The 27,366-nt window shown below is 38.4% G+C and overlaps 2 protein-coding genes across 5 annotated transcripts in view; both read right to left on the bottom strand.

Annotated features, from left to right (window-relative positions):
* Window positions 1-27,366, bottom strand: part of DDX42 (DEAD-box helicase 42) — a 43,524-nt gene that overhangs the window by 5,122 nt on the left and 11,036 nt on the right. For 3 of the 4 annotated variants that reach the window (XM_057716025.1, XM_057716026.1, XM_057716024.1), the window contains 12 exons: window positions 27,027-27,177; window positions 14,166-14,227; window positions 12,804-12,840; window positions 11,838-11,987; window positions 7,229-7,333; window positions 5,463-5,582; window positions 4,310-4,486; window positions 3,659-3,787; window positions 2,653-2,752; window positions 2,020-2,067; window positions 1,416-1,513; window positions 155-431 (listed from right to left, as the gene is read on the bottom strand). In XM_057716025.1, coding sequence (XP_057572008.1) covers window positions 155-431; window positions 1,416-1,513; window positions 2,020-2,067; window positions 2,653-2,752; window positions 3,659-3,787; window positions 4,310-4,486; window positions 5,463-5,582; window positions 7,229-7,333; window positions 11,838-11,987; window positions 12,804-12,840; window positions 14,166-14,227; window positions 27,027-27,177 — 1,454 coding nt within the window. Of the gene's footprint in view, window positions 1-154; window positions 432-1,415; window positions 1,514-2,019; window positions 2,068-2,652; window positions 2,753-3,658; window positions 3,788-4,309; window positions 4,487-5,462; window positions 5,583-7,228; window positions 7,334-11,837; window positions 11,988-12,803; window positions 12,841-14,165; window positions 14,228-27,026; window positions 27,178-27,366 lie in introns of those variants that run through there. The other variant, XM_057716027.1, reaches the window with a different exon arrangement.
* Window positions 9,312-11,018, bottom strand: LOC130840244 (PIH1 domain-containing protein 2-like). Its single transcript, XM_057715546.1, is given in 3 exon segments — window positions 9,312-9,893; window positions 9,895-10,336; window positions 11,011-11,018. Coding segments are annotated over 3 exon segments (1,032 nt in total).

A 27,366-nucleotide genomic window follows, 5' to 3' on the forward strand; every position in this document is an offset into this window, starting at 1 on the left:
TCACTGTGCTCTGAACTGCTCCTCCAGAGGGCGTGGCCAGCCAGGCCAGCAGAGCCTTCAATCAGCCTCCTCAGATATTAAAGTTCTTAAACAGCAAGACAGAGCACCCTTACAACACAGGAACCTAAGGTTACTGGGGAAACTCATACCCTACCTGCAACATCTGTGGCCACTAGGACTGGGATGTCCTTTTTCTTAAAGTCTGAAATAACCTTGTTTCTTTCACTCTGATCCATGTCGCCATGGAGAAGGCCAAGATTATGATCCTCCTGTTTAAGGTTATTGGCTAACTCTTCGGCATTAGCTTTTTTAGTAACAAACAGGAGGACACTCCCTGAAGAGGTAAACTCCACTAGACGCCGGGTGAGCCAGTTCCATTTACTAGGCCCAGAATGGAGAATCTCCACAATCTGAGTCACATCTTCATTTGCCTGAAAAGAAATAAATGAAAAAGATAATTGCAACATTTGTGCCACAAGGCACCTGAGAAAGGACCAGCCATCACATTTTTACCTGCATCTATAAGAACCTTGAATAATCCCTCTTCACCTTGGGCCTTCCTTCAGTAAGTCAAGTGCAGCTCAAATTTTGCATCCCTTCTCTAATCACAGTGCTCTCCACCTCCCCTGATGTGTACATACACCTAAATAATCTGTAAGCCCCAATGCTTTGCAATTCTTTTCCATATGCCTATTCAGATTATTCTCAACAGAGTAAGAGCTCCTTTTCTTGTCCTTCCCACTAACTGTTCCTAGTACAATTCATACACACACAGAAGGCACTCAGCAACGAAAAGCAGACAAGGTGAAAAAGCTAACTGCACAGAACTTTAATATAGCAAGCAAATTAAGGAATTCTCAAGGCAGCCTTAATTAATTTCCAAGTCACAATTCAGAGAAATTTTCCACATAGGGCATATGTATAGGTAAGGAAAAAAAAAAAACTTTAACTCATTTTCACCAGGCCTTTCAAATCTCCCCGTTCCACGCTGTGCAGGCCTCCTCCCCAAATCACTTAAGATGTTGGTTCCATCCTAACTGACCAGCAGTCTTTCAGGCAAAATTTGCTCTTTTCACCCCTATATACATATATATATATTTAATATATTTATATATATTTTAATATATATATTAAAAAAACTTTTATTGTGGAAAAAAATTTTAACATTCAAAAAGAGTAAAATAAACAAAAATCAATGCCCATGTATCCATCACCAAACTTCAACAATTAACATTTTGCCAATCATGCTGCACCTAATCCCCCCAACCCTTGTGTTTTTAAAGTAAATTTTGAAACATGTTGCTTCATCTACAAATGCATAACATTTTTTTCTCTCAAGAGTGAGAAATTAATTCCATGTCACCATAATATAAGAAATAACCCACTGGATCCCATCCAGCCCTGCTTAGGGTTACCTCTCCAATATCCCCCTGCACCACACGAATAGGGTCAATCAGGATGTCTCTGGCCAGTTTTTCAATCTTTTTCCGAAAAGTTGCACTGAATAAGAGCGCTAAAAGGTAAAGTAAATTCTGTTAAACAATACGACTTCTTTTTTGAATACCCACTAAGCTTCCTACTGACATTCACTGCTCAATTTTTAAAAAAATAAACGCACCTGAACTTTAAATTTAGTTTAAAAATTAATTCACTAAGGAAAAAAAAACTGCCTTTATTCTAACTTTATACATTTTCAGTTAAGACGGGCTGTCAGCATGGTTCAGAAAAAGGCTCTGGACTTAAAATCAGCATATCTGCACTGTGTATTGCCTCTGGCCAGTGATAAAACTATGAAATGGGGCAAGTCATTTAATTCTCAGCCTTGGTTTTATCATCTATAAAAATGAGCGAGTTCTATCTGATAAGCTCTAAGGTCCTGTCCAGCTCAGATAAACCACCATTACCTCCCCCTTCATGGTTCCTCCCTAGCACACACATGATCATTTCTGAGTGCTTATAAAATAAACCGGTGTTTATTCCCAGTACAAATGTGGCTTAACAAAATGGCTTCACACGCACTTTGTCTGTCAGGACGGACATGACTTGCTATGGATCGCACCTGGTACTCTGGAAGAAGCAGAGCAGTAAAATTAGTATTATACCTCTGTATGACAGTTTGGGATACTGGAAAAAAATCATTTTAGTAAAAATCTTCATATAAGACATTATAAGAATTAAGGAAATTCTGGAACTCCTACACCTATATCACTCAGTATGAAACTTACCCCAGCACCTAGCCGAGCTGGGCCCAGTGGTGTTCCAATCAATAAAGATAACTATTTAGAATTTTCACACAGCTGGTTGAGTAAAGGAGGACAGGAATGCAAAAGGCCCTGAATGATATGACATCCACCTACCTAAGAACACAGACCTTGACCTCCACAATCAAAGGCACATGAATAAAGTCTAGAGACGATATTCCCCTTATAGTCACAGGCACTTTCAACTGTCCTCAACCCAGTTAAGCCTAACATACTCTTCCTGAAAGAACTTCTAAAAATAGTTAATGTCTTAGCTATATCTCTATGGTCTAACCCTATCCAGGAGTATTTTTAGCTTCTCTCATGCAGAGAAAAAATTATGTCTAGAAAGACATGGAAAAAACTAGTATCATGAGGATGGGGACAGAAAAAACTGGTACTCAAGGCATACCAAATCCCATGTCAAACATTCGATCTGCTTCATCAAATACAAGGTAAGAGACTCTTTGAAGGTTGGTAGCTTTCTTCTTCACATGATCAATCAGCCGGCCCTATGAGATCCAGAAAATGACTAGTGAGCAGAGGCATTCCAGTATCTGCTGGACGCTGGTTCCAGGAGCACCCGCCCTCACCTCCCACGAGGACGCTCAAGTCCCTTAAACAAAATGGTACAACTTACACACACCCTCCTATATACTTTAAGTCATCTGAACTTGTAATACCTAAAACAACGTAAATGCTATGTAAATGGTTGCCAGCACACAACAAATTCAAGTTTTGCTTTTTGGAATTTTTTCCCCCTGAACACTTTCAATCCTTGGTTGGTGGAACGCACAGGGAAACCCAACCGATGTGGAGAGCCGACTATATAATGAAAGGCATTTACAAGAACTTTCTAGAGTTCTGCTCTTGGCAAAAGTGCTAATACTCCAGTTTTAGACTGTAATATACACTAGTCTAGCAGCGTCGGACTTTACTCACTACAGAGCCTAAAAGAACAGAAAATCTGAAAACTCAACGGGATTCTTCCTTTACATCAATTTTGATTTAAATTGTGGAAAGATGGTCACAACTATTTTTTTGTGAGGCATTCTGAAATTACCCAAGTTAAAGCCTCATGGATGGGTTTTAACATTTAAACTACAATCTTTGAGGCAGTCCTGACCACACTCTGAACATCTTTCTCGTTCTTGATGCTCTCAGTAAGCACAGATATTTTCTAGGAGAGCATAAGAAAAATTGTTTGATATAGAGGGGAGTTTGTAGCATAGAGAGAATCTTACTGGACTGCTATTTTAGTCTAGAAATCAAAATTAAACCAAGGCCACCAGCCATCACTGCATCAGAGGATTCTCAACCCTGCTTTACCACATCTTAGGGTAAATGTCCTCCAACAACTAACCATTTCTTTTCCACAGCAAGAGAGGCTAAGCTATTTAAACCCAAGACACACTTACTGGTGTACAGACAACAATCTCTGCCCCTTCCTGAAGGGCCTTGGCCTGCTCCCACATGCTCCCTCCTCCATACACGGCCACTGATCGGAGATTATATGCTTTCCCAAACCGCTTACATTCCGCATGGATCTACAAAGTTGACATAATGACATATTAACAAACTGTGACACTAACAAATGCCTCTGTCATATCCCAAAAGGGAGTTACGAAAAACACACAGAATGTGATGTCAACAGAAAATCAAAAGCTAGAAAAATGCTTTAAAAACACAATTTTATTTATAAAGTAAGTGAACAGAGTACCATTATCACATCTTAACAGGCTATCTAAAATTCTGTGATTATTCTTCTTCATTTCTTTTCCCGACGCTGCTATTGCCTTCCTACTAAACAAAATGAATTAATCCAGGAGAAAGATATTGGGAGCTTACAATACAGTTCCCGTATCATTTGGTTATGTAGAAAATACATAATACTTTCCAGAAGTTTCCTGGTAGCCAATGAACTGTACACTTAAAAATGGTTGAAATAGTAAATTCTGTGTATTTCACTACAGTCTAAAAAAAAGTGTCCTGGCAATTCTACCCACTTGACTGGTTAGTCCCTTATTTAGTTCACATATGGAAGGTGGCATTCTACACAAAGCACATACCTGCTGGCAAAGCTCCCTAGTAGGACACACAATCACTGCAATTGGTCCATCACCTGGTTCCAATTCTTTCTGGTCCATTATATGAATCAACATGGGCCAGATAAAGGCCGCAGTTTTCCCACTGCCTGTTTTGGCAATGCCAATCATGTCTCTACCACTTAGTGCCACAGGTACACCCTAGAGGAAAAAAACAGTATTCAATTTTAAAGATATACTCAAAGAAATTCTGGGGAAGCGTAAATGACTATTAATAACATTTCCAATGGATCAAAAATGTCCTGGGCTATGCATACTGGCTATGGAATAACAAGAAATACCTGGAATTTCTATAAACTTCTTGATTTGTAGGAAATATTATCATTGCTAAAATTTTGAAAAATTTGTCTCCCTTGTGAAGGTAGAGACTCTGTCTCATCCACATACTGAACTGTGTAGAAATGAATAAAATCCATATACAAATGGGAAATAGAAGCTATTACTTTCAGTTAAAAATGAGAGTTTTCAGGCCATGGACAAAGGAATCCTTGTAACTGACAGTGCTAAATTTCTCCACACACAAATTTCATTTTGTTCAGGTTAGGCCTAATGAACCATTTTCTTCACATCATACTTTCAAGACATTTACCGGACACAAAAGAACATTTCCCAGCCCCTTAACAACTTTTTTTTTCAAATAGGTAAGAAGTATATTTATTAATATGGGACGCTTGTGAAGGACAAGCGGGCAGGCAAGAGAGCTCTGCCCTGTGAACTAAGTGGCTACATTTTTATAATCAAAGGAAAAGTGGGGAGGGGGAGGCAACCACCTCATGTCCTAGGTCTCAGGAGAGTTCCTAGGATAGGCTGCCAAGTGAGGGTCCTTGGCTTTGCACAGGAAAGAACTTGAGAGTGAGCCATAGTGAGGTGAAAGCAGTTTACTCAGAGACACACACATTCCACAGACAGAATGTGGGCCATCTCAGAAGGTGAGAGCAGCCAGCAACTTCTTAAGAGTGGTAAAAAAATTCATTCTTGCTCTTTAATTTTTAAAGGTTTCAAAAATTCTACCCATGTCAATACAGTTCTGTACTAAACACTTTTATTGCTTTGACCTGTTAAAAAAAAAAAGTCATAGTCATTCTATGTCATTTTTCTTTCATTATGTTTTACTTACCTGGCACTGTATTGGAGTGGGCTGTGTGTACTCAGACTTCCGAATCTGGTGCATAAGTTGTTCATCAAACCCAAAATGAGCAAAGCTACTTCCTGGTCTGGGAGGTGCAGCACCAGAGACCTAGAGATAAAGACAACTTGCAGGAATGACTTGTACTTCAAAATAAACAGAATTAGAAGTTCAACAACATTTGCTGGTATCTACCTAGCATTTAGTTGGAATATGAAGAAGTGAAAACACAAGTCTGTAGCTAATAGCCTACACTGTTTGAAAATGTAAAATTCAAATAATAACAGATCTAAAAACTCATATTAAAAACTCCAAGATAAATATTCCTGTAATAACAGGCATATCATTTTAAATGATTAAGAGCCTAGAAATTTCTTAAATCAAAATTAATTTTTTCATAAGAAATTAAAAAGAAATAATGGTCAATAAATTGGAAAAAGTCATTAATATATCTTTTTCCATTTCATAACTATTAACCAGGTGGTAGAAAAAATAAAATTTACCCTTGAAATAAAGAGTGCAAATGAGCTCCAAATTCTGACACGTCTATTCCCGCTAGTTATAAAGATATTATCTACTATCGCCAATCTCAGCTATGCCTGAAGAGCTAACGGCCAAGCTTAATGATGATCCAGACACTGCCAAGCGTGTTAGAGCTGTGCTAGGTGAGGAACTGGGCCCACCTCCATGCTGACTCCAACAGTGGTAACCTTTCAGTGCTTCTCAGGTGATGATGATATTTCCAATCAGGATTTCACTTAAAAGTTTTTTTGAAGGGGTACTTCTTGGAAAACAGACAAGTACATGTACACACACACACCACCGCCCCCTATCCCTTAGAAAACACAAGTTCAAACTTGTCCACACCAGAGCAGACATGGCTGTATTATCTGTGTGTTTCACTTAACATCTAGCAGCACCTTAAACAATGTGGCCCGTGTGCAACCCAAAGCTTTTTAGTGGACAATTTAAACTATTATTCTGATATTAGTGCATGCATATTTTTTTAAAGTTGTTAATTTCTTCTTCTAATTAAAAAAGGGTGCTGTACAGACATATATATACTACCAACTGTAAAATAGTCAGTGGGAAGTTGTTGTATAACAAAGGGAGTCCAACTCGAGGATGGAAGATGCCTTAGAGGACTGGGGCAGGGATGGTGGGGGGGACTCGAGGGGGGGGGGCGTCAGGGAAGGGAGGGAATATGGGGATATGTGTATAAAAACAGTTGATTGAACCTGGTGTAACCCCCCCAAAAAAAAAAATAAAAATAAATAAAAAAAAAAAAGGGTGCTGTATATAGTTTGAGAAGCAAGTGTATCTTTATTTCAAAATATTCTAAGACTTCCCATATTGTTCACATCTATTAATCTTGTCTCCTCTTCCCCCTGCCTTTGTCTCTAGCTGACCCAACACAGGTCTTTAGCACATTGTTCTCAATGCAGAAATACTTGATTAGTTTTAAGGTCACATGACCTATTGTTCCAACACAATACAACACAAAGTTGACTGAACATATACATATAGCATTCATGTGCATCACATAAAAGAAAAATTAATCCTATTCTAAAATAGCTATAAGACTAAAATAATAAGATCAAGACACAAGAGCCCAAGGAATCTAATTATTACTCTATCAAAGATAGTTCAGGGACTATTAAAAACGAAATTCAAGATTTTTTCAGTTTGGATAAGCAGTAATACTAACCCTGGACTAATTAAATTAATATGAATATTTGCTTTAATAGCTGACTTACCCGAAGATTGAGCTTATGCCGGAGATCTATTAGCTGCTGTGGAGTGAGGTTGGTTATCTCTTCATGCTCATTGTAAAAATTTTTTTCAAATGGTGGATAGTCAATCTGCAGGTCCAATTATTCAAAGTTAGTCTAGAATTCAAGATTCAATCCTGTAAGTTTGATTTTAATGCAAAATAATCGTTCACAAATATTACATAAGTAAAGCCATAGTCAGCTAGAGAGAACAAAGGAATTCACTTTTTCATGACACAAATCCTGAAAGTACAGCCAGTACTTTTTCCTATTACTGTTTTCAATATAAACACCAACCTACTTCCTAAAGAGACTCTTAAGGATACCTCAGGTTTGAAGAGCCTTGATGAAGGCTAAGGAATTTCTAATGCCAAAGGATTCAGATATTCCACCATATAACTTTTAAATACGTTTTGCAGTAAGCTGTTTACCTAGGTCTAGGCATTTAAAAACGTATCTAATATTTCCTTTAGGGAGAGTTCTACCTTTAGAGGGAGTTCCATTCTTTTTAAAAACATGGAACTATTTACATAATTTTAAAAAAATGTATGGCCAAGCATTTCCAATTCCAAAAATGAAAGAAGTCATTTCTGCTACTCTTTCGTAGTTTACTGTACTAAGAATACAAAACACTAGCATATTATCACATTAAAAATTTACAAATTGTAAATTTTTCACACACATGTTTTTTTTCAATCCAAAAGAGAGGGAAGAAAAAAAAAGAAGAATGTGAAGAAAGGTGTGTCCTTTCTTCATATCTGGTCTCTCCTGGCAGACTTCTCATAATATTAGGACAACTGTGGGATACCCCAGGCAGGATAATGAAGTTTGAGCACTTTGTCAAGTATCTCAATTATTTTACTAGATGACTATTTCAAAAACTTGTGCTTTTCCTTAGATTTTCACTCTTTATCATGGATGCATCCTCCTAGATCAGTTTCACATATTTAGTTTCATATGCCACATGTAAAATGCCAACTCTTTATGCGGTAACAGCTGTGCAAAAGGAAACGTTTAAAAAACTGAATATAACCCATTCTCCAGTCTAGACCAGTAGTTAGTTCTCAAGCTTTTTAGTCTTAGGTACCCTTTACACTTAACAGAAACACAATGAGCTTTTGTTTACGTAGGTTAAATCTATTGATATTCACTTGTATTAAAATAAAAGCTGAGAAAAAATTTTAATTTATAACTCATCTTAAAATAAACCCTATACACTTTAACATAAATGCTTTAATAAAAATAACTATTTTGTAACATACATTTTTGCAAATCTTTTTAATAAGAAAACATTTCCTACTGCATTCAAATTGCTGCAATATGTTGTTTTGATTAAAGCCAAGGAAGAAAATCTGGCCTCACAAAGATATGCAGTTGGAAAAAGGAAGAGAGTATTTTCTTAGATGAATATCTATGAGGTATCACAATTTTTTAAAAAATATTTACTTTATTTATTTATTTGGGTGCACTGGGTCTTAGTTGCAGTGCGCGGGCTCTACAGCACACAGCTTAGTTGCCCTGTGGCATGTGGAATCTTAGCTGCCCAACCAGGGATCGAACCCACATCCCCTGCATTGGAAGGTGGATTCTTAACCACTGGCCCACCAGGGAAGTCCCAAGAGTATTTATTAACAACCTTTTCAGATTGCTTGTGGACTTTTCTTTGGTACTACAGTAAACCTTGACAAGTGGACACTTTTATTTTTATTCCTGATGCAAAAGTTTATTAGAGACAATTATTTCAACCAGTAAACCAAGAATGCTCACGTTATTGAATACTTGGAATAGACTTTTCCCAAATGATATTTCAGTTACTTAAGACCATTACAAATATCTTCAAAACAAGTATATCATGGCAGTACTATTTTTAGATTTCTGCTTGATGCCAAGTTTACCTGATAAAGAGAAAGAATTAAAAAAAAAAAACAGCTGAGAAAATCTCATTCCATCAAAAGGAACTCTTAGAAAATGAAACTAGCGTTTAAGATAAACTTCTTCACCCAGAATGAAGGCCTTCCAATTCATATGACTCTATCACTGAAAACTCCAAATACACGATGCTCTTAACTTACACCAATGGCATTGTGACAATTAATGTAGCTTTCTCTTTGATAAATTTTGCTGTAGTCATTTCAGTATCCACAGATTCTGGAAGATTCAGATGTAATCTGTACTTCTCAGAGATCTCAATCAATAAATCATCCTCAGAAACACTAAGGTCACAGAGAGATACTGAATTAATAATACCAGGTAGTTCAACTTTTAATTCAATTTTCAGAGGTTTCTCATTCTGATCTGCCACAATTTTTAATTCACAGGCTGGTGTCTTCATCTCCACTTCAATCTCTGTACTAGAGATCTCTTCTATCAGACACCTTGTTTCAAGTGAAACTTGGTCTTTTGGCAGTAAAAGTTGAGGAAACTGATCTGAATTGCTCACAGTACTGCTTCTTATCTGTTCAAGGGTTAGTTCCTTTCTCATTTTCTCTCTTACATCTGTGGGATCAGTTTGGATTCCCATCAGATTTTGTTTCATTCTGTGAACGCTTCCTTTTATTCTAAATTTGGTAAAATGGTAAGAGTTTGAGAGAGTGAACTGGAGTTGTTCCTCAATGCATTTCATGGCCATCTGCATTAGTTGATCTTTTTTTCATTTGGTCTTTTTCTGCTGCCTGGAGAACATCAGGATGGTAGGCAACATCGATGACTGTATAAACATCTGATGTCTCAGACATATCTTCTGGTCTGCCAACACTTAGAGGTACTGGATGAGTGGCTGACTGGGGAGCTGGGATCCTTTTCCACTGACATAGGTTGACAAAAAGCATTTTTTCTTTTGGTTTCAGGATCCTGGTTTGTAGACAGAGGTGTGGTTCTGGGGCAGCACAGAGCTGTCTCCCATCTTTCAGCTGCTGTTGAATGAATTTCTTATAGCTTTCAGGGTTACTTTCAGCCATATCATCTAGGATGTTCCAGAACTGTGTAACTTGAGTGAGCAGACCCTTCGAGGATGACTCCACAATTGAGAGGAATAGGCCTCTTAAGCATCCAGTTCCAGAAACTTCTCCTTCTAGGGCTAGGCTTGCTTTTCGGCTGAGCCCAACTCACTTGTTCTCCAGGAAGGCGCCAGCCTCCCTTTCTACCCCTGTAGACTTCTGGAGTGTCCTGGAAACCCTCCTGTGGGAGTCTCCAAATGGACACTTCTTAAAGGTTATTTTCATTCTGTAATATGAAACCATATCACAGAACCTTCACATTCTGTTACATTATAATTCATGGTCTATCATGAACTTTGAATGGAGCCTTTACTCATGCACGATTCTGTAACATCATGCATTGGCCATCTGAAAATGCTGGTTCACTGAGATGGTTTGTGGATCAACCGAAACATCTCAATATGTAATTAAAAAATACATACACCACGGATGATTATCAACAGACTTTAAGTATTAGAAAGCTGTCAAGCACACCGTGGTAAATACAAGTTTCCCAAATTCTAATTTTTGCTTGAAAGCTTGAATTTCTATCACTGGCAATAGATGCTTTTAATTGTCTTCCTTGAAGTGTCACTCATTTCCTCAAGTAAAAAATGGTATTCCATGAAAAAAAGCAGCTCGCTCAGTTCATAACTCGAACACCCAAGTGTCTTTCCTTGAGACAACTGTCATATTTTGGCATGCAACAGAAATGATTTGCCCTTCCTATTTTGTCACTCAGAATACAAAGACATGTAACATAAGGGTCAAGATTTAATAAATAATATTTACTGTTTCATCACGGATATTCTTAAGTGAAACTGGCTTTTTTGGAGGGTGGGGGGGTAACTGTGATGGTCTGGCAGGGAGAATACAATGACTACTAGAACAACTGGTACCACTGTCCTGATTCATGCTAATGTGTCAGCGTTATTTTTTGTCAATGGTGCAAATGCTGACAGTGAAAAAGGCAAATAGTCTTAGTATTACTATGAAAAGTCTTCTGACTTTGTAGACCCCATGAAAAGATCCTTCTAGGACTCCTTGGACCACACTTTGAGAGTCACTGCTCTAGATCTAGAATCACTAGGGTATGTAAGCTCTAGTCTGATATTTAACCTGGATGAAATACTGATTTTTTTCCCCCTGAGGGAGTACACTGATGGCCTTGTTTCCTTTTCCTGATTTAAGGACCATGTAATTCCTGGTTTCACTCTGAAGGAACTGCCTCTCATCTGCCCCAGATCTGGGAGAAATAATACAGATTTACAGCAATTAAAAAGCAAATGCAGCCCCAGGGACCCACTGTGAAAGGAAGACGGTAAGTGATGGTGTAGAAAACAAGTACAATTGCTTGAAGAAAATTCTTAGCCTAAAACTGAATGTGAGCAAGTGACTCAGCTATACCTTCAACAGCACAGGCTACAAAGTTTCAAGCACTCAGTCACCTTCTGAATCAACCATTTGGCAAAGATGACAAGATCCCAAAGAAACAGTCTCATGACATAATAAGGAGTATGAATCAGGAGCACACTGATATTGGCAACACCTAAATATTAAAGCTGAAGAAAACTGTATCAGCTTGAAAGAAAAGTCAAATTCAGCAAGAAACACCATACCTCTGAATGATCAATGGGAGGAAGAGGATCAATGATTTTTTTGGAAGGTGCAATTGGATTTCCATCACTATCATATTCCAAATTATCTTCCTCCTCCTCTTGAACCACACCAGCAGTTGGATTCTCTGCCATGTATCGAAAATAAGCTTCCTGCAGGAAAGCACAAGAACGCAGTCATTCCCAAGTATAATTGAGAACATTTCTGCTCCTGTAATTAGTGCACACAGTATACCAGATGACTGCACAGTTTAAATACCTACCAAGTAAGGCAAGACTCTTACTAGCAATGATTCCTTTAACAATAGCAGTATTCAGAGGGATAATCAGAGGAAATGAATGAGACAGTTACTACCATAAAACGATTTAGCTTGCTTAACAGAAGACTTACAGATCTGTCTGTTCCACAGCCTTCCTGGGGTGGGGTGTCTACCTATCCTGCCTATAGCTGTGGAACACATGCTGTGGCTTTACCAATCCAAGTTTGGAAGTTGACACTGATTAGAAGGGCCACAAACCTGGAAAGGGATCACTCTGGTTCCCTTCTCACCATCCCACAACTGAATGAAGAAAAAAAAATACTAAAGGAAAAAAAATACTAATGGACAGTCATTTAATTAATGTTTCACCCTGAAACACAAGAATCACAAACAGAACCCTCAGAAACAGGTAGAGGTAAGATGTTGCTAGAGGACATCTGTAGATTCCACACTACTCTACTTCTTGATTTACCAGAATAAACAGTTTCTGATATCATAGTTGATCAAAACTTCAATCTTCAACATGGGGGAAAGCCACATGAATCTTTATATTACTAACTGGTCACACATGTCGTAAAGGAGCAAGTAAAATGACATTCCCTGCTGAACGTCAGGAATGGCCATTTCAGTGAAGGCAAGCTCTAGCTTGTCCCCAGGACAGACTTTGTGGGGTAAAAGTAAAAGATAGAAATACTGCATAGGAACTCACTTGGTCATCTTCCTCTTCAATGTCATCTCGAATACCCCTGGAAAAACAAGCGGAGAAACAAACTTCCCTGCAAATGTTCCACATACCCAGCTCCGTACTTATAGCACATTAGTGTTGAATTCCATACAGCACAGGAACTCTCAACACTAACAATAACAAAGCAGCAATAAGCACACTGTAAACTATCCATCCACCATGTATGTCTGGTTTCACTCTATAAGCTGCAGTTTGCATTTCTTTTGAATGGGATGATATGGTACCCCTAGAAACATCAAATACTAACAAGAATATAGGGAGTAAAAACTTTTGAAGAGAGACACCCAAGGACCCTTGCCTTGTCAACCCCATACAACAAACGCAATGCATTGTGGAAAGCATTTTATATTAAAAAGATTATAATAACCTGCATTTGGTATACACTAAAAAGGTTGTCACAACTTTCTTGATGTGCCCTAGAGTTTCTAGCCCTGGAGTAACTGCACTCAGCCAAAATCCTTGGGGACAGAGAGAAAAACTACGTCAACTCCTTATAAAATTTGGGACTAAAACTCCCAAACAGCTCACATGGAAAAGTGGACCATTGCCACGTGCATCTCTCAGGAGCTATGGAAAGTATGGTTGCTTAGTTCCCACAACCATCTCTTTTTAATCAGACTTTCTGCCTAACCTAGAGCACTTGAATTCCTAAGGCAAGCAACACCATCAAGGTAGGGCAGCTGGAAGAGAATGCAACACACAATGTGCACCAAAGAGAGGGCTGAACCTCCATATGGCACAGGAACCTGGGGGAGGGCCTGAGCACTGATTGCCAAGTAGAGGGAAAAGTCCAACCATGCCTTCTTGTGCTTGGTAGCAAAAGCCTTAAGAAGGGTATATTCAGCAAGGGAAAGAGGAGAATTCTCTTTCCTAGAAAATACAGTATTTCAAGTTCTGACTAGTTGCTAAAGCATGTCACCCCTTAAATAAACTAAGTTTTATTATTATAATATACAGTTTTTTGTATATAATCACCATTACTTAAAAATAAATCACACAGGCATAAACCTATTTAATATTAGTTATGGGACGAAACTCAGAAAAATGAACCCAAACTTTAGTAATGATGTTCTCAATTCCCTCTGTAACTCATTCTTGTGTTTACTAAAAACTATTTATAGTTGAATACCAGAAAGAATGCTCTTTAATTATGACAAATGAAAAGTCATCTCTGTTACCTACAGAAATATTATTCAAGATACAGGAATAACTTTGTCAAGACATTTGTATATTTTAATTTTTCTCTATATACTTTTGGGGGTATAGGCTTTGCAATACTGTAGCAATTTTTATGTAACCTTTTTGAGGAAGAAGAAAACAACTTACTTTACGTTTTTTCTTTCCTTGTCCTTTTCTTCGAGCCTCTTCATGTCTCTAGCAGCTTGATCCTAATGAAACAAAAGGCCATATGGAATCACCAACTAAAAACATTGAAAGGGAAATTTCTTTATAAAGAATTTTTAGATTCAAACAAGCACCACCAGTTTTAGTTATGCATTTTCACAATTGCATTTTGATGCAATCAAACTGTTGGACAATTCTTTTTCAAAGAGAAATACCCAAATGTTCTAAAAACTTGACTATACATGGATTTCTTAATTTTTATCTGCAAAGATACCATGTATGGAAAAATCAGCAAAAATGCTTGACTCAGCTCTTTTTTTTAAGAGTTGATACAATTACCAACGCAGCTAGTAAAAAAAGGCAGATTTCTAGATCTGACTCTGGAAAGGTGGTTCTCCACCTGGGGTGATTTTGTCCCCTGTGGACCTCTAGCAATGTCAGGAGACATTTCTGGTTGTCACAACTTGGGGCGTGGGACTGTTACTAACATCTAGTGGGTAAAGGCCACAGATGCTGCTAAACATCCTACACAATGGACAGCCCACAGAACAAAGAATTACCCAGCCCTGTGTGTCAATAATTCTGAGGTTAAAAAACCTTACTCTAAATAAACCTACTAAATCAGAACCCTTTGGGGTAGACTTAAATGTATGTAGTTTCTTCATTTTCCATAAGCAGTTCTTATACACAGCAATTAATACTGATCTAAATTAATTCTTAATTTTATATATGTGAAAATCAAAGTCAGAAGAATTAAGTAATTTTCCCCAAGGTTAAAATACATTCTGCATAACTGTTTCCTGTTATACAGCAATGTGAGTTTTTCTGATTCCGTTGATTTAAAAAAATGCCACTACATATAACCTGACATGGTCAGATGTTCTATCTAGTCAAGATTTCCTGACAAAGAATTATTTTTAAAGGAAATATTACACATAAACCATCTATTTTTCAAGGGACTGACCCACATATAAGGTATACTAAAAGCTACGACTAAAATGAAGATGACATATGCAATGCAACATAAGGGCCATAAACACTTATAGAAAATATTTTTTAGCCTACACAAATCTTTTTTGAAACACTAGCTAAAAATCAATCTTCATCTAGTTTAAACACTAGAAAAGTTTACACCTTCTAGAAAAGTTTACACCTGAGATCAGGGATTAATGCAATATCTCAGTGAAAATTCTCCCCAAGATCAGATAATATCCAATCTCTCTGTCCCAAAATCAACAAAACCCCTTTGCAGGCTATACCAGAAAATAACCAGAAGAGTGATACTGTATCAAAAAGATTTAACCTCCAAACAGCTTCAGCTACTTGAAATTCCAAGCAAGAGATTTTGGGCCATTCTTGGATACTCCTACTCGAAAAGGGCTATGCCAGCTTGCACTACCAAAAATTAAATCTAAATTTAAACCTAGAAAATCAAGAGTTGACTTTTATTCTAATTCATCACTGGGGATGTGAAGAAATAATAAGAAATATAGCCCTTTGGGAAATGTCCATATCTCAAAAAGATGGGGAAAAAAAAGGATATATATAAGACATCTCAAACACAACAAACTGTTTATTGCCTTTACTTCTTGAGAGAATCACTTAACATACTGTATTTACTAAACTGCTACCATGTTGCAAAGTACATGTATGTTGAGTAGTTCTGGTTAGCATTATGGCAGAAACATACAATGCTACCAGAACTCAGATACTTAATGATACAGCGAAAAGAATATGGGCTTTGGAGCTGAATCCTAGCTCTGCTACCTTTTAGATGTCCTAAATCAAACGTGGGAAACTCAAAATACTCAATGTGTACCATACTGACAATGAATGAACTGAGCTAGGCATAAGAAAAGTTCTATTCTTTTGACACAGACATGCTTTGCTTACACTTTAGTAAGTAGGAATACTGTAAAGAAGCATGCTCTAATTTTTCTTGTAACACAGTCCTGAGTCTTATTTTCTAATATTTCATAAGAGAACCAAGCTCAAGAAAAATATTTCTCCATTATAAGAAAATTACAACATGAGTGTGATGGTAAAAGGTTCTAAATGAAGGCCTCAGTGTCAAAAAGACAACAGGGACTGATGGGTGAAGTAGAAAAAGCCTGGCTTGTCTAAAGCAGGCAGCTATTTCCTCAGCAACAGCCTATTTTTTGCCACACAAGAATGCAGGCCTAGTCTTGCCAGATTTTCCACTTTTCAAGAGTCTGATCTTTTAAACAAAATCTCCTGATCTTAAAAATGTTGGCTCATGTTTTTAAAAAGCAATGTTTAGGGCAAACAAAAACACATCTAGATTGGACACATTTTCCCCCCTACTTCCTTAGAGAAGAAAGGAATTCTGGCTGAAGACTTCAGGTAACAAGTAACTGAGGAATCTGGAAGAACTTCACCTCATAAGCAATGAAGTGACAGTTTTTGAACAAGAGGAGTAGCATGACAAGAAAACTACTCTGTAGCTGTACACCACAAAAACGGGACAGGAGAGAGCCTAAAGCAGGGGGAGAATTTAGATCAGGCAAGTGTTAATGAAGGTACAAGATAAGATGACCATAGTGGAAACAGAAAGAAACAGACACAAGAGATCCTGTAAAGCCTCACAGAATCTGGCAAATGACAAGAGGAAGGCAGCGTTATGTACTAAACAAGAGCCAGTTCTCAGGACCACTAAGCAAGAAAAATTAGAGTCCCAGCTCTGCCACACAGTACCAATGTGATTTGGAGAAGGGATTTGAATTATCTTAGGGTTTGGTTAAAAACTTGTATTTATATATAGTTTTCCTGCCTATTCTCCTTTGTTATTCTGAGGATTAAATGACGTGAGTCATGAACATGCTTGAACATCTGCTAAAAAGAAAATACGAAGGAAGAATCAAGATAGTGGAGTAGTAGGACATGGAGCTCACCTCTTCCCACAAATACACCAAGAATACATCTACAAATGGAACAATTCCCACAGAACATCTACTGAACACAAGCAGAAGACCTCAAACACCTGAAAGAACGAGAAAGATCTCCACCTAACTGGGTAGGATGGAAGGGAAATAAAAAGAGGAAGCGGGATGGGATCTGCACCCTTGGGAGGGAGCTGAAGGAAAGGAGAGGTTCCTACACCCTGGGAAGTCCCATCACTGGCAGGGAGATCAGCTGGGACAGAAGAGGAGCTTCACAGGCTCAGAAGAGAGCGCAACAACCAGTTTTTGGCAAGTAGGACATAGAGAGACCTACACAGAAGGTCCATGCCACGGCCCTGTGGGCCTCAGTGAGACATACTTCTGTTGGTACAAGTCAGGGCTGGAATGCGGGGTTTGGAGAACAGACCCGGGGAGAGGACTGCTGTTGGCTGTGCAGGGACAGCTTGAAGGCGCTGGAGTGTGGAGTGCCATAACCAGTAGCGTTCTCAGAAGAAGCCCAGGTCACCACAGAATCAAAGTGCCATTGTTAAGTGGTGTGCAAAGGGAGGGGTGGAGCTGCCATTGCAGCCTCTTTCCCTAGGCACTGGCCACTGCCTGGGTAGTCTTGCATGCCACAGCTGCCACCCTGACCCCCTCCCGCCTGGGCAGGCTTGCATGCCCCAGTCACCTTGACATCCCTGGAAGCAGACACCAGTGGGTTGCCCACATACTGAGGTGGGGCTGAAACCACAGCTGAGCATAAAGGGCTGTGTGACTAAGGAAGCAGAGCTGAAATCTCTCCCAGCAGCTGTGGGAACCAAGGATTTACACCTCTGCTGCCAACTTTGTAAATTCCACACCTGTGGAACAACCAAATGGACCATGGGTGCTCCCATGGCTGGGACAGGTCTGGCCTTAGCAGCTGTGGGCTTTCTGGATGCATACATGCGGGGGCTGGGCTGGGCTGGGCCAGGGTCTGAGCCACCTTCAAAGCTCCCACAGTAGGTCTAGGTGTACGATTACTGCAGTCTTGGGACCTGGCTTCAGTCGATCTGTGCTGGTGGCCTTGTGAAAACAACCCCTAAGAGATACCAGGGCCTACTGCTGGCATACGCACAGTTGAGGTGGGGCCAAGGGCAATGCCAACAACACTGTACTTTGTGAGCCCACACAATGGGTGAAAGGTGACACAACAGAGGAGACTCACAGATGAACAGCTCCAGTTGAGGAATACAGTGTCTCCTCCCCCAGTGGGAGCCCTCCTATCCCAGCTACCTCACACGGCAGATCAGAAATGCAGCTCAGAAATGGATCTGGGAGCTTCTATTCCAATAACTAGGGAGCAGACCCTGCCCCTGACAGGGCAGTGAAAACCAGAAAGCAAAGAGGAGGCCCCGCTCAGTATCTAGTGCAGGCCCTGGTCACACCACCAGTCATACTTCCTATCAAAGGGATAAGAGGCAGCACACACTGAGGAAAGAGGTGGCAGGTATTCATACTAAAAACACCCCTCACACCCCAAAATTTTAAGCCTACGCAGGCTACACAGGCATGATACCACATAAAAATAGCCCTCCAAGACAACAGTAAATAATTGTTTCTCCTAAACTCATACAGCAAAAGAAATACAAGTAAAATGAAGAAGCAGAAGAACCACTCCCAATCAAAAGATTGAGAGAATTCCCCTGAAAGAACAAACAATGGAACAGACCTCTTCAGTCTACTAGACACCAAGTTTAAAAAGGAGATAATGAAAATACTGAAGGAATTAAGAAAGGCTATTGACAGAAATGCAGATTGCTGTAAAAAGGAACTAAAAAGTATAAGAAGGAGCCAAGAAAAATTAGAGAATTCATTAGAAGAGATGAAAATTGAACTAAAGGCTATGAACAGCAGAATGAATAATGCAGAAGAACAAAAAAGTGATTTGAAAAATAGAATAATGGATATTACTCAGTTAGAATAGCAGATAGAAACTCAAGAAAGAAAAAAATGAAAGAAATATAAGAGACCTATGGGATAATATAAAGCATGCCAATCTATGCATAATAGGAATCCCAGAAGGAGAAGAAAGACAAAAGGGGATTGGAAATTTATTTGAAGAAATTATGGCTGAAAAATTCCCAAACCTTAAGAAGGAAACAGATATCCAGACACAGGAAGCACAAAGGGTCGAGAACAAGGCAAACCCCAAGAGACCTACACTAAGACGTATTATAATAAAAATGGCAAAAGTTAGAGGATTCTAAAGGCAGCAAAAAAAAACCCCAAAAGTTAATTACAAGGGAAGCCCTATAAGACTATCAGCTGATTTCTCTATAGAAATGTTGCAAGCCAGAAGGGAGTGGCAAGACACATTCAAAGTTCTGAAAGGGAAAACTCTGCAACCTAGGATACTCTACCCAACAAGACTACCATTTAGAATGGAAAGAGAGAGAAAGAATTTTTCAGACAAGCAAAAACTAAAAGAATAGAGCACTATTAAACCTATCCTAAAGGAAATATCAAAAAGTCTTCATTAAACAGAAAAGAAGTAATAATCTATAGGAAAGTGGAAATCACAATTGGAAAGTAAATCACTTAAGTAAGACAATAATCACTTAAATAAGATTAAAAACAATCACAACATTTCTGTGGTAACCATGATAACCACAATGACCAGCAAAAGGATGAACATAAAGATGCAAGAGAGGACACGAAGATCATAAAACTGGGGGGAGGAGAGTAAGAAAATACACATTCCCCCCCCCAGAATGTGTTTAAGCCTACATGACCACCAGTCTAAAGCAAGTAGATATAGGAAGGTGTTAACATACTTGAAAAACCAGGCAACCATAAATCAAAAACACAACAGATTCACAAAAACCAAAAAGAAGAGAATATAAGCATAATACAAAAGGAAATCATCAAACCACAAAAGGAAAAACAAAAAGACAAAAAGAAAAAAAAAAGAAAAGGAACAAACAAATATAAAATCAATGGGGGGCTTCCTAGGTGGTGCAGTGGTTAAGTATCCACCTGCCAATGCAGGGGACACGGGTTTGAGCCCTGCTCCAGGAAGATCCCACATGCCGCACAGCAACTAAGCCCATGCGCCACAACTATTGAGCCTGTGCTTTAGAGCCCATGAGTCACAAATATTGAGCCCATGTGCTGCAAATACTGAAGCCCACACACCTAGAGCCCATACTCCACAAGAGAAGCCACAGCAACGAGGAGCCCGCGCACCACAACAAAGAGAAGCCCCCACTCACCGCAACTAAAGCCTGCACACAGCAAAAAAAGACCCAACACAGCCAATAAAATAAATAAATAAATATATTTAAAAATACCTTATAAAATCAATGGGAAAACAAGCTTTAAAATGGCAATAAATACATATCTACAATTAATTACCTTAAATGTCAATGAACTGAATGCTCCAATCAAAAGACAGAGTGGCAGATTGGATAAAAAAAACAAGAGCCTACAATATGCTGCCTGTAAGAGACCCACTTTAGGGCAAAGGGCACACAGAGATTGAAAGTGAGGGGACAGAAAGAGACATTTCATGCAATCGGAAATGACAAGAAAGCGGGGATCACAATACTCATCAGACAAAACAGACTTTAAAACAAAGGCTGTAAAGAAAGATAAAGAAGGACACTATATAATGATAAAAGGATCAATACAAAGAGAGGCAGACTTCCCTGGTGGCACAGTGGTTAAGAATCCGCCTGCCAATGCAGGGAACATGGGTTCAATCCTTGGTCCAGGAAGATCCCACATGCCACGGAACAACTAAGCCTGTGCACCACAACTATTGAGCCCATGTGCCACAACTACTGAAGCCCGTGCGCCTAGAGCCCGTGCTCTGCAACAAGAGAAGCTACTGCAATGAGAAGCCCACGCACCACAATGAAGAGTAGCCTCTGCTTGCCACAACTAGAGAAAGCCTGTGTGCAGCAACGAAGACCCAATGCAGCCAATAAATAAATAAATAAACAAACAAAAACAATTACATGGAGTCTAAGCAACATGCTATTAAAAAAAACCAATGGGTCAATGCTAAAATCAAAGAAATTTAAAGATACCTTGAGGCAAGTAACAATGAAAATACAATCATACAAAATCTATGGGATGCAGCAAAAGCAGTTCTTAGAGGAAATTTCATAGCAAATACAGGCCTTATTTAAGAAACAAGAAAAATCTCAAACAACCTAACCTACCACTTAAAAGAACCAGAAAAAGAACAAAGAAAACCTGAAGTCAGCAGAAAGAAGGCAATAATAAATATCAAAGAGAAAATACAGATTAAAAATAAAGTAGAAAAAAATCAATAAAACCAAGAGCTGGTTCTTTGAAAGGGTAAACAAAATTAACAAACCTTGCGAACTTCCCAGTGTGGACTCCTTCCCACTTCAGTGGCTAGGAGTCCACACTTTCAAGGCCAAGGCCACAGGTTCAATTCCTGGTCAGGGAACTAAGATCCTACAAGCTGTGAGGTGTAGCCAAAAAAGAAAAAAAAAAAAGAAAGAAAGAAAGAAAAAAAACCCCCAAAACACATAAAATAAGAAATGAAAGAGGAGAAATCACAACTGATACCACAGAAATACAAAAGCCATAAAAGAATACTATGAATAATTATATGCCAACAAATCTGACAACCTAGAAAAAATGGACAACTTTTCAGAAACATACAGCCCACCAAAACTGACTCAAGAAGGAATACATAACCTGAACAGACCAATCACTAGAAATGAAACAGAATGTGTAATTAAAAATCTCCCTACAAACTAAAGTCCAGGACCAGGTGGTTTCACTGGAGAATTCTACCAAACATACAAAGAACTTATACAGAGCCTTCTCAAACTCTTCCAGAAGACTGAAGAGGAAGGAACACTCCCAAGGACATTCTATGAAGCCACTATTATCTTGATACCAAAACCAGACAAGGACACCACCAAAAAAGAAATTTACAGGCCAATATCTTTTATGAATATAGACACAAAAATTCTTAGCAAATATTAGCAAACCAAATGCAACCTATAAAAAAGGTCATACACCACAACAAAGTTGGATTCATTCCAGGGTCACAAGAATGGTTCAACATATGCAAATCATCAATGTGATACACCACATCAACAAAAGAAAGGACAAAAACCACATGATCTCAACAGATGCAGAAAAAGCATTTGCTAAAATTCAACATCCATTCATGATAAAAACCCCTACAAAAATGCATATAGAGGGAACATATCGCAACATAATAAAAGCTATTTACAATAAACCCACACCCAGTATAACACTCAATGGTGAAAAGCTGAAGCCTTCCTCCTAAAATCTGGGACAAGACAAGGATGCTCACTCTCACCACTTCTCTTCAACACAGTATTGCAAGTTCTAGCCACTGCAATCAGACAAGAAAACAAAATAGAAGGTATTCGAATTGGTAGGGAAGAGGTTAAATTGTCATTATACATAGACAACATGACACTATATACAGAAAACCTAAAGACTCCACACAAAACCTACTAGAACTGATAAACAAACTCAGCAAGGTAGCAGGATACAAGATTAACATACAAAAAATTGGTTGCATTTCTTTATAGTAACAAGGAAACAACCAAAAGGGAGTGTAAACAGACAATCCTTTTCAAAATTGCATCAGGAAGTTCCCTGGTGGTCTAGTGGTTAGTATTCAGCACGTTCACTGCTGTGACCCAGGTTTAATCCCCTCTGTCAGGGAACTGAGATCCCACAAGCCACAGAGCATGGCCAAAAAAAAATTTTTTAAATAAATAAAATAGCATCAAAAAAAATTCCTTATAAACCTCACCAAAGAGAGGAAAGATTTACATGCTGAAAACCACAAAACACTAATAACGGAAATCAAAGATGACTCAAAAAAATGGAAAGATATCCCATGTTCTTGGACTAGAAGAATTAATAGTTAAAATGGCAATACTACCCAAAGCAATCTACAGATTTAATGTGATCCCTATCAAATTACCCATGACATCTTTCATAGAACTAGAACAAATAATCCTAAAATTAATATAGAACCATAGAAGACCCAGAATTGTCAAAGCAATCCTGAGGAAAAACAACAAAGCAGGAGGCATAACCCTCCCAGACTTCAGACAATACTACAAAGCTACAGTAATCAAAACAATGTGGTACTGGCACAAAAACAGACATACAGATCAATGGAACAGAACAGAGAGCCCAGAAAAAACCCCACACCTCTGTGGTCAATTAATTTTCAACAAGGGAGACAAGAATGTAAAATGGGAAAAAGTCTCTTCGGCTAGTGGTACTAGGAAAGTTGGACAGCTGCAGGTAAATCAATGACGTTAGAACACAACCTCACACCATGCACAAAAATAAACTCAAAATGGCTTAAAAACTTAAACATTAAGATATGACACCTTGGGACTTAATAGGTGGTGCAGCAGTTAAGAATCTGCCTGCCAAAGCAAGGCACATGGGTTCAATCCCTGCCCCAGGAAGATACCACATGCCGTGGAGCAACTAAGCCCATGCACCACAACTACTGAGCCTGCGCTCTAGAGCCCATGAGCCACAACTATTGAGCTCATGTGCCGCAACTACTAAAGCCCGTGTGCCTACAGCCCATGCTCCACAAGAAAAGCCACCACAATGAGGAGCCTGCACAATGCAATGAAGAGTAGCCTCCGCTCACCATCTGTGTGCAGCAATGAAGACCCAACACAGCGAATAAAAAATTAATTAATTTTAAAGAAAAAGATATGACACCTTAAAACTCCTAGAAGAGATCACAGGCAAAACATTCTGACATAAACAGTACCAATGTTTTCTTAGGTCAGTCTTCCAAGGCAATAGAAATAAAAACAAAAGTAAACAAATGGAATCTAATCAAACTTACAAGCTTGTGCACAGCAAAGGAAATCATAAACAAAATGAAAAGACATCTTGTGGAATGGGAGAAAATATCTGGAAATAAAGCGACTGACAAGAGCTTAATTTCCAAAATATACAAACATCTCGTACAACTCAATAACAAAAAAGGCAAACAACCCAATCAAAAATTAGACAGAAGACTTGAACAGACGTTTCTCCAAAGAAGACATATAAATGGCCAACAGGCACATGAAAAGATGCTCAACACCGCTAATCATTAGAGAAATCCAAATCAAAACTACAATGAAGTACTACCTTACACCAGTCAGAATGGCCATTATTAAGAAGTCTACAAATAATAAATGCTAGAGAGGGTGTGGAGAAAAGGAAACCCTCTTACACTGTTGGTGGGAATGTAAATTGGTGCATGAAAAATAGTATGGAGAGTCCTCAAAAAACTAAAAATAGAGTTGCCATATTATCTAGCAATCCCACTCCTGGGCATATACCCAGACAAAACTACAATTCAAAAGATACATGCACCCCTATGTTCACAGCAGCATTATTTACAATAGCCAAGACATGGAAACAACCTAATGTCCACTGACAGATGAATGGATAAAGAAGATATGGTATGTACCAGGGTGAGTCAAAAATTATCTGCACTCCGGTTATGTTAAAACTTCTGTTGGCCACACTGTCTTGACAGTGCTTTCCATTCAAGGCTACCGTCTCCCCAGTCACTGATGTGCAGGTATGAATGTGTTACATCAGTTCATTTGTAACTTTGGTGCGAACAAGAATGGATGCCCAACTTGTGATGTGCACAAAAGCACAGCATGCACTGATTCGTTTTTTGTGGTCTGAGGGCGTGCACGTTCGCACACTTCTGCCCACACTGTCAACACTCTGCAAAAACTTCGTTTTGAGGTGTTAAAGCATCCTCCCTATAGTCCTGATCTTTCTCCGTCAGACTTTCACCTGTTTGGTCCCCTGAAAGCAGCCCTATGAGGATAAAGATTCACTTCTGATGAAGAAGTGAAGACAGCGGTGCATTTATGGCTCACAGCTCAACCTAAAATATTTTTTAATGAGGGAATACAAAAGTTTGTTGACAGATGGACAAAGTGCATTCAAAAGCAAGGAGGTTAAGTCAAAAATGATGTATTTGTCTTTTCTAAAACTTAATTAATTAAAATAAATTCTACAGCCAGAGTGCAGATAATTTTTGACTCACCATTGTATATACAATGGAATATTACTTGGCCATCAAGAATGAAATAATGCCATTTGCCACAACATGGATCCAAAGATGATCATACCAAGTGAAGTAAGTCAGAAAGAGAAAGACAAATATCATGTGATATCACTTACATGTGGAATCTATTGATAAAATACGATACAAATCAACATATCTACAAAACAAAAAGACTCACAGATACAGAGAACAGACTTGTGGTTGCCAAGGGGGAGGGGGGAGAGGAGAGAATGAATGGGAATTTGGGATTATCAGAGATAAACTATTACATATATAGGATGGATGGATAAACAATGTCATACTGTATCACACAGGGAACTATATTCAATATTCTGTGACAAACCATAATGGAAAAGAATAAAAAAGAATATATATGTGTGTATATGTATGTTTGTGTGTGTATATATATATGAATATATACGTATACGTATGAATATATGAGTCACTGCTGTACAAAAGAAATTAACACAACATTGTAAATCAACTATACTTTAATAAAATTTAAAAAACAAAAAGAGGGGCAAATTAAAGGAAGAAATTAAAGCCAATGTGGGGGGCTTCCCTGGGGGCTCAGCAGTTAAGATTCCGCCTCCAAATGCAGGGTACATGGGTTCAAGCCCTGGTCTGGGAAGATCCCGCATGCCACGGAGCAACTAAGGCCATGTACCACAACTACTGAGCCTGCACTCTAGAGCGCGCAAGCTACAACTACTGAGCTTGTGTGCTGCAATTACTGAAGCTCATGTGCCTAGAGCCTGTGCTCCACAATGAGAGAAGCCACTGCACTGAGAAGCCCACGCACCACAACGAAGAGTAGCCCTCACTTGCTGCAACTAGAGAAAGCCCATGCGCAGCAACGAAGACCCAACACAGCCAAAATCAAATAATTAATTAAAAGAGTGAAGATAGCAAATCAATATAGAGAACTGTAGGAGAATCTCATCAAACAGAGCAACAATGAGAATCATAAGAATGACAGATAACAGTCAGATGGTTATGTAAGGATTTTTTTTGTTACAGTGATATGGTAGTTATGTTTCTTAAGAGTTACAGAGAGAGAAATATTGATGGATGAAATATGTCTGAGATTAATTTAAAACAATCTAAAAGAGGGGTGGGAGGTGTTACATAACAAAAGATTGGCCAAGTTGTTAACTGATATAGCAGGGTGAAGGGCAATGGGGGCTCACTTTATTATTCTGCTTTTGTATGTGCTTGAAATTTTTCATAACAAATAGCAAATAAATAAATAGAAAATGAATAATAAACAGCGAATAAATAGAGAAGTTAGAGAGATGGAAGAAAAGAACAAAATACAAAAATCACTAAAGCCTAGTGAGAAGAGTTTCAAGAAGGAAGAGGTCACAAGTTTCAACTTCTACAGCAAGGTCATGAATGTTGATGAGAATGTTGATAATAAGAAATAAACATTAAAAGTACGGAGTACAGAACTTGTAATTTTAGCAAGTTCCTTAAGTTTAATTACCTTACATAAATATGTATTTAATAAATGCTAGATTGAATGAGATAATACTCTTCCATTTAAGAATATACCAAGAATTATTAAAACAAAACCCATACAACACACATACACAAATCTTGAGCTACTACGTTCAAGGGTTACAGTTCAAATTCCTAGGCACCAATCACTTCTGAAAACGCTACAGGGCCAATGGAAGTATATTTAAGAAACTACAGAATACGAGAACAAAATTCTTCCAATAAAGGGCCAAGAAACAAACTGACTGAGGACTGAAGCACTAGGTTAATTTGATCGATTTCTAATCACTAAAAATGTAACATAACAGAGTTGTTACTTGCCTCCACTTCAGCCATGAATGCCTCTAAGGGATCATCATCACTGTCAGAATCTACTGGCTTGGAATGGAATTGCTGGCGGGTAGGTGAGTTTTCAGCAGGAATGTAAGGTAAATCAACATTGCTAGAATCTTCTTCCTCATCTTCAAAATATCTGAAAATTAAGATGCATGACTGATAGAATGAATGTTTAATTTGCGGCTGGGTGAATCTTTCATTTAACACAAATTTTTATTATCATTTTTAATAAGAGATTTTGGTCCTTTGGCTAATTATTAAGTTATCACTTACTACATGCCAAATTCTAATTCTGGGGGAAAAAAAAATCATAGCATATTCTCCA

Source organism: Hippopotamus amphibius, chromosome 17 (genome assembly GCF_030028045.1).
Source record: "Hippopotamus amphibius kiboko isolate mHipAmp2 chromosome 17, mHipAmp2.hap2, whole genome shotgun sequence".
Lineage (NCBI taxonomy): Eukaryota > Metazoa > Chordata > Mammalia > Artiodactyla > Hippopotamidae > Hippopotamus > Hippopotamus amphibius.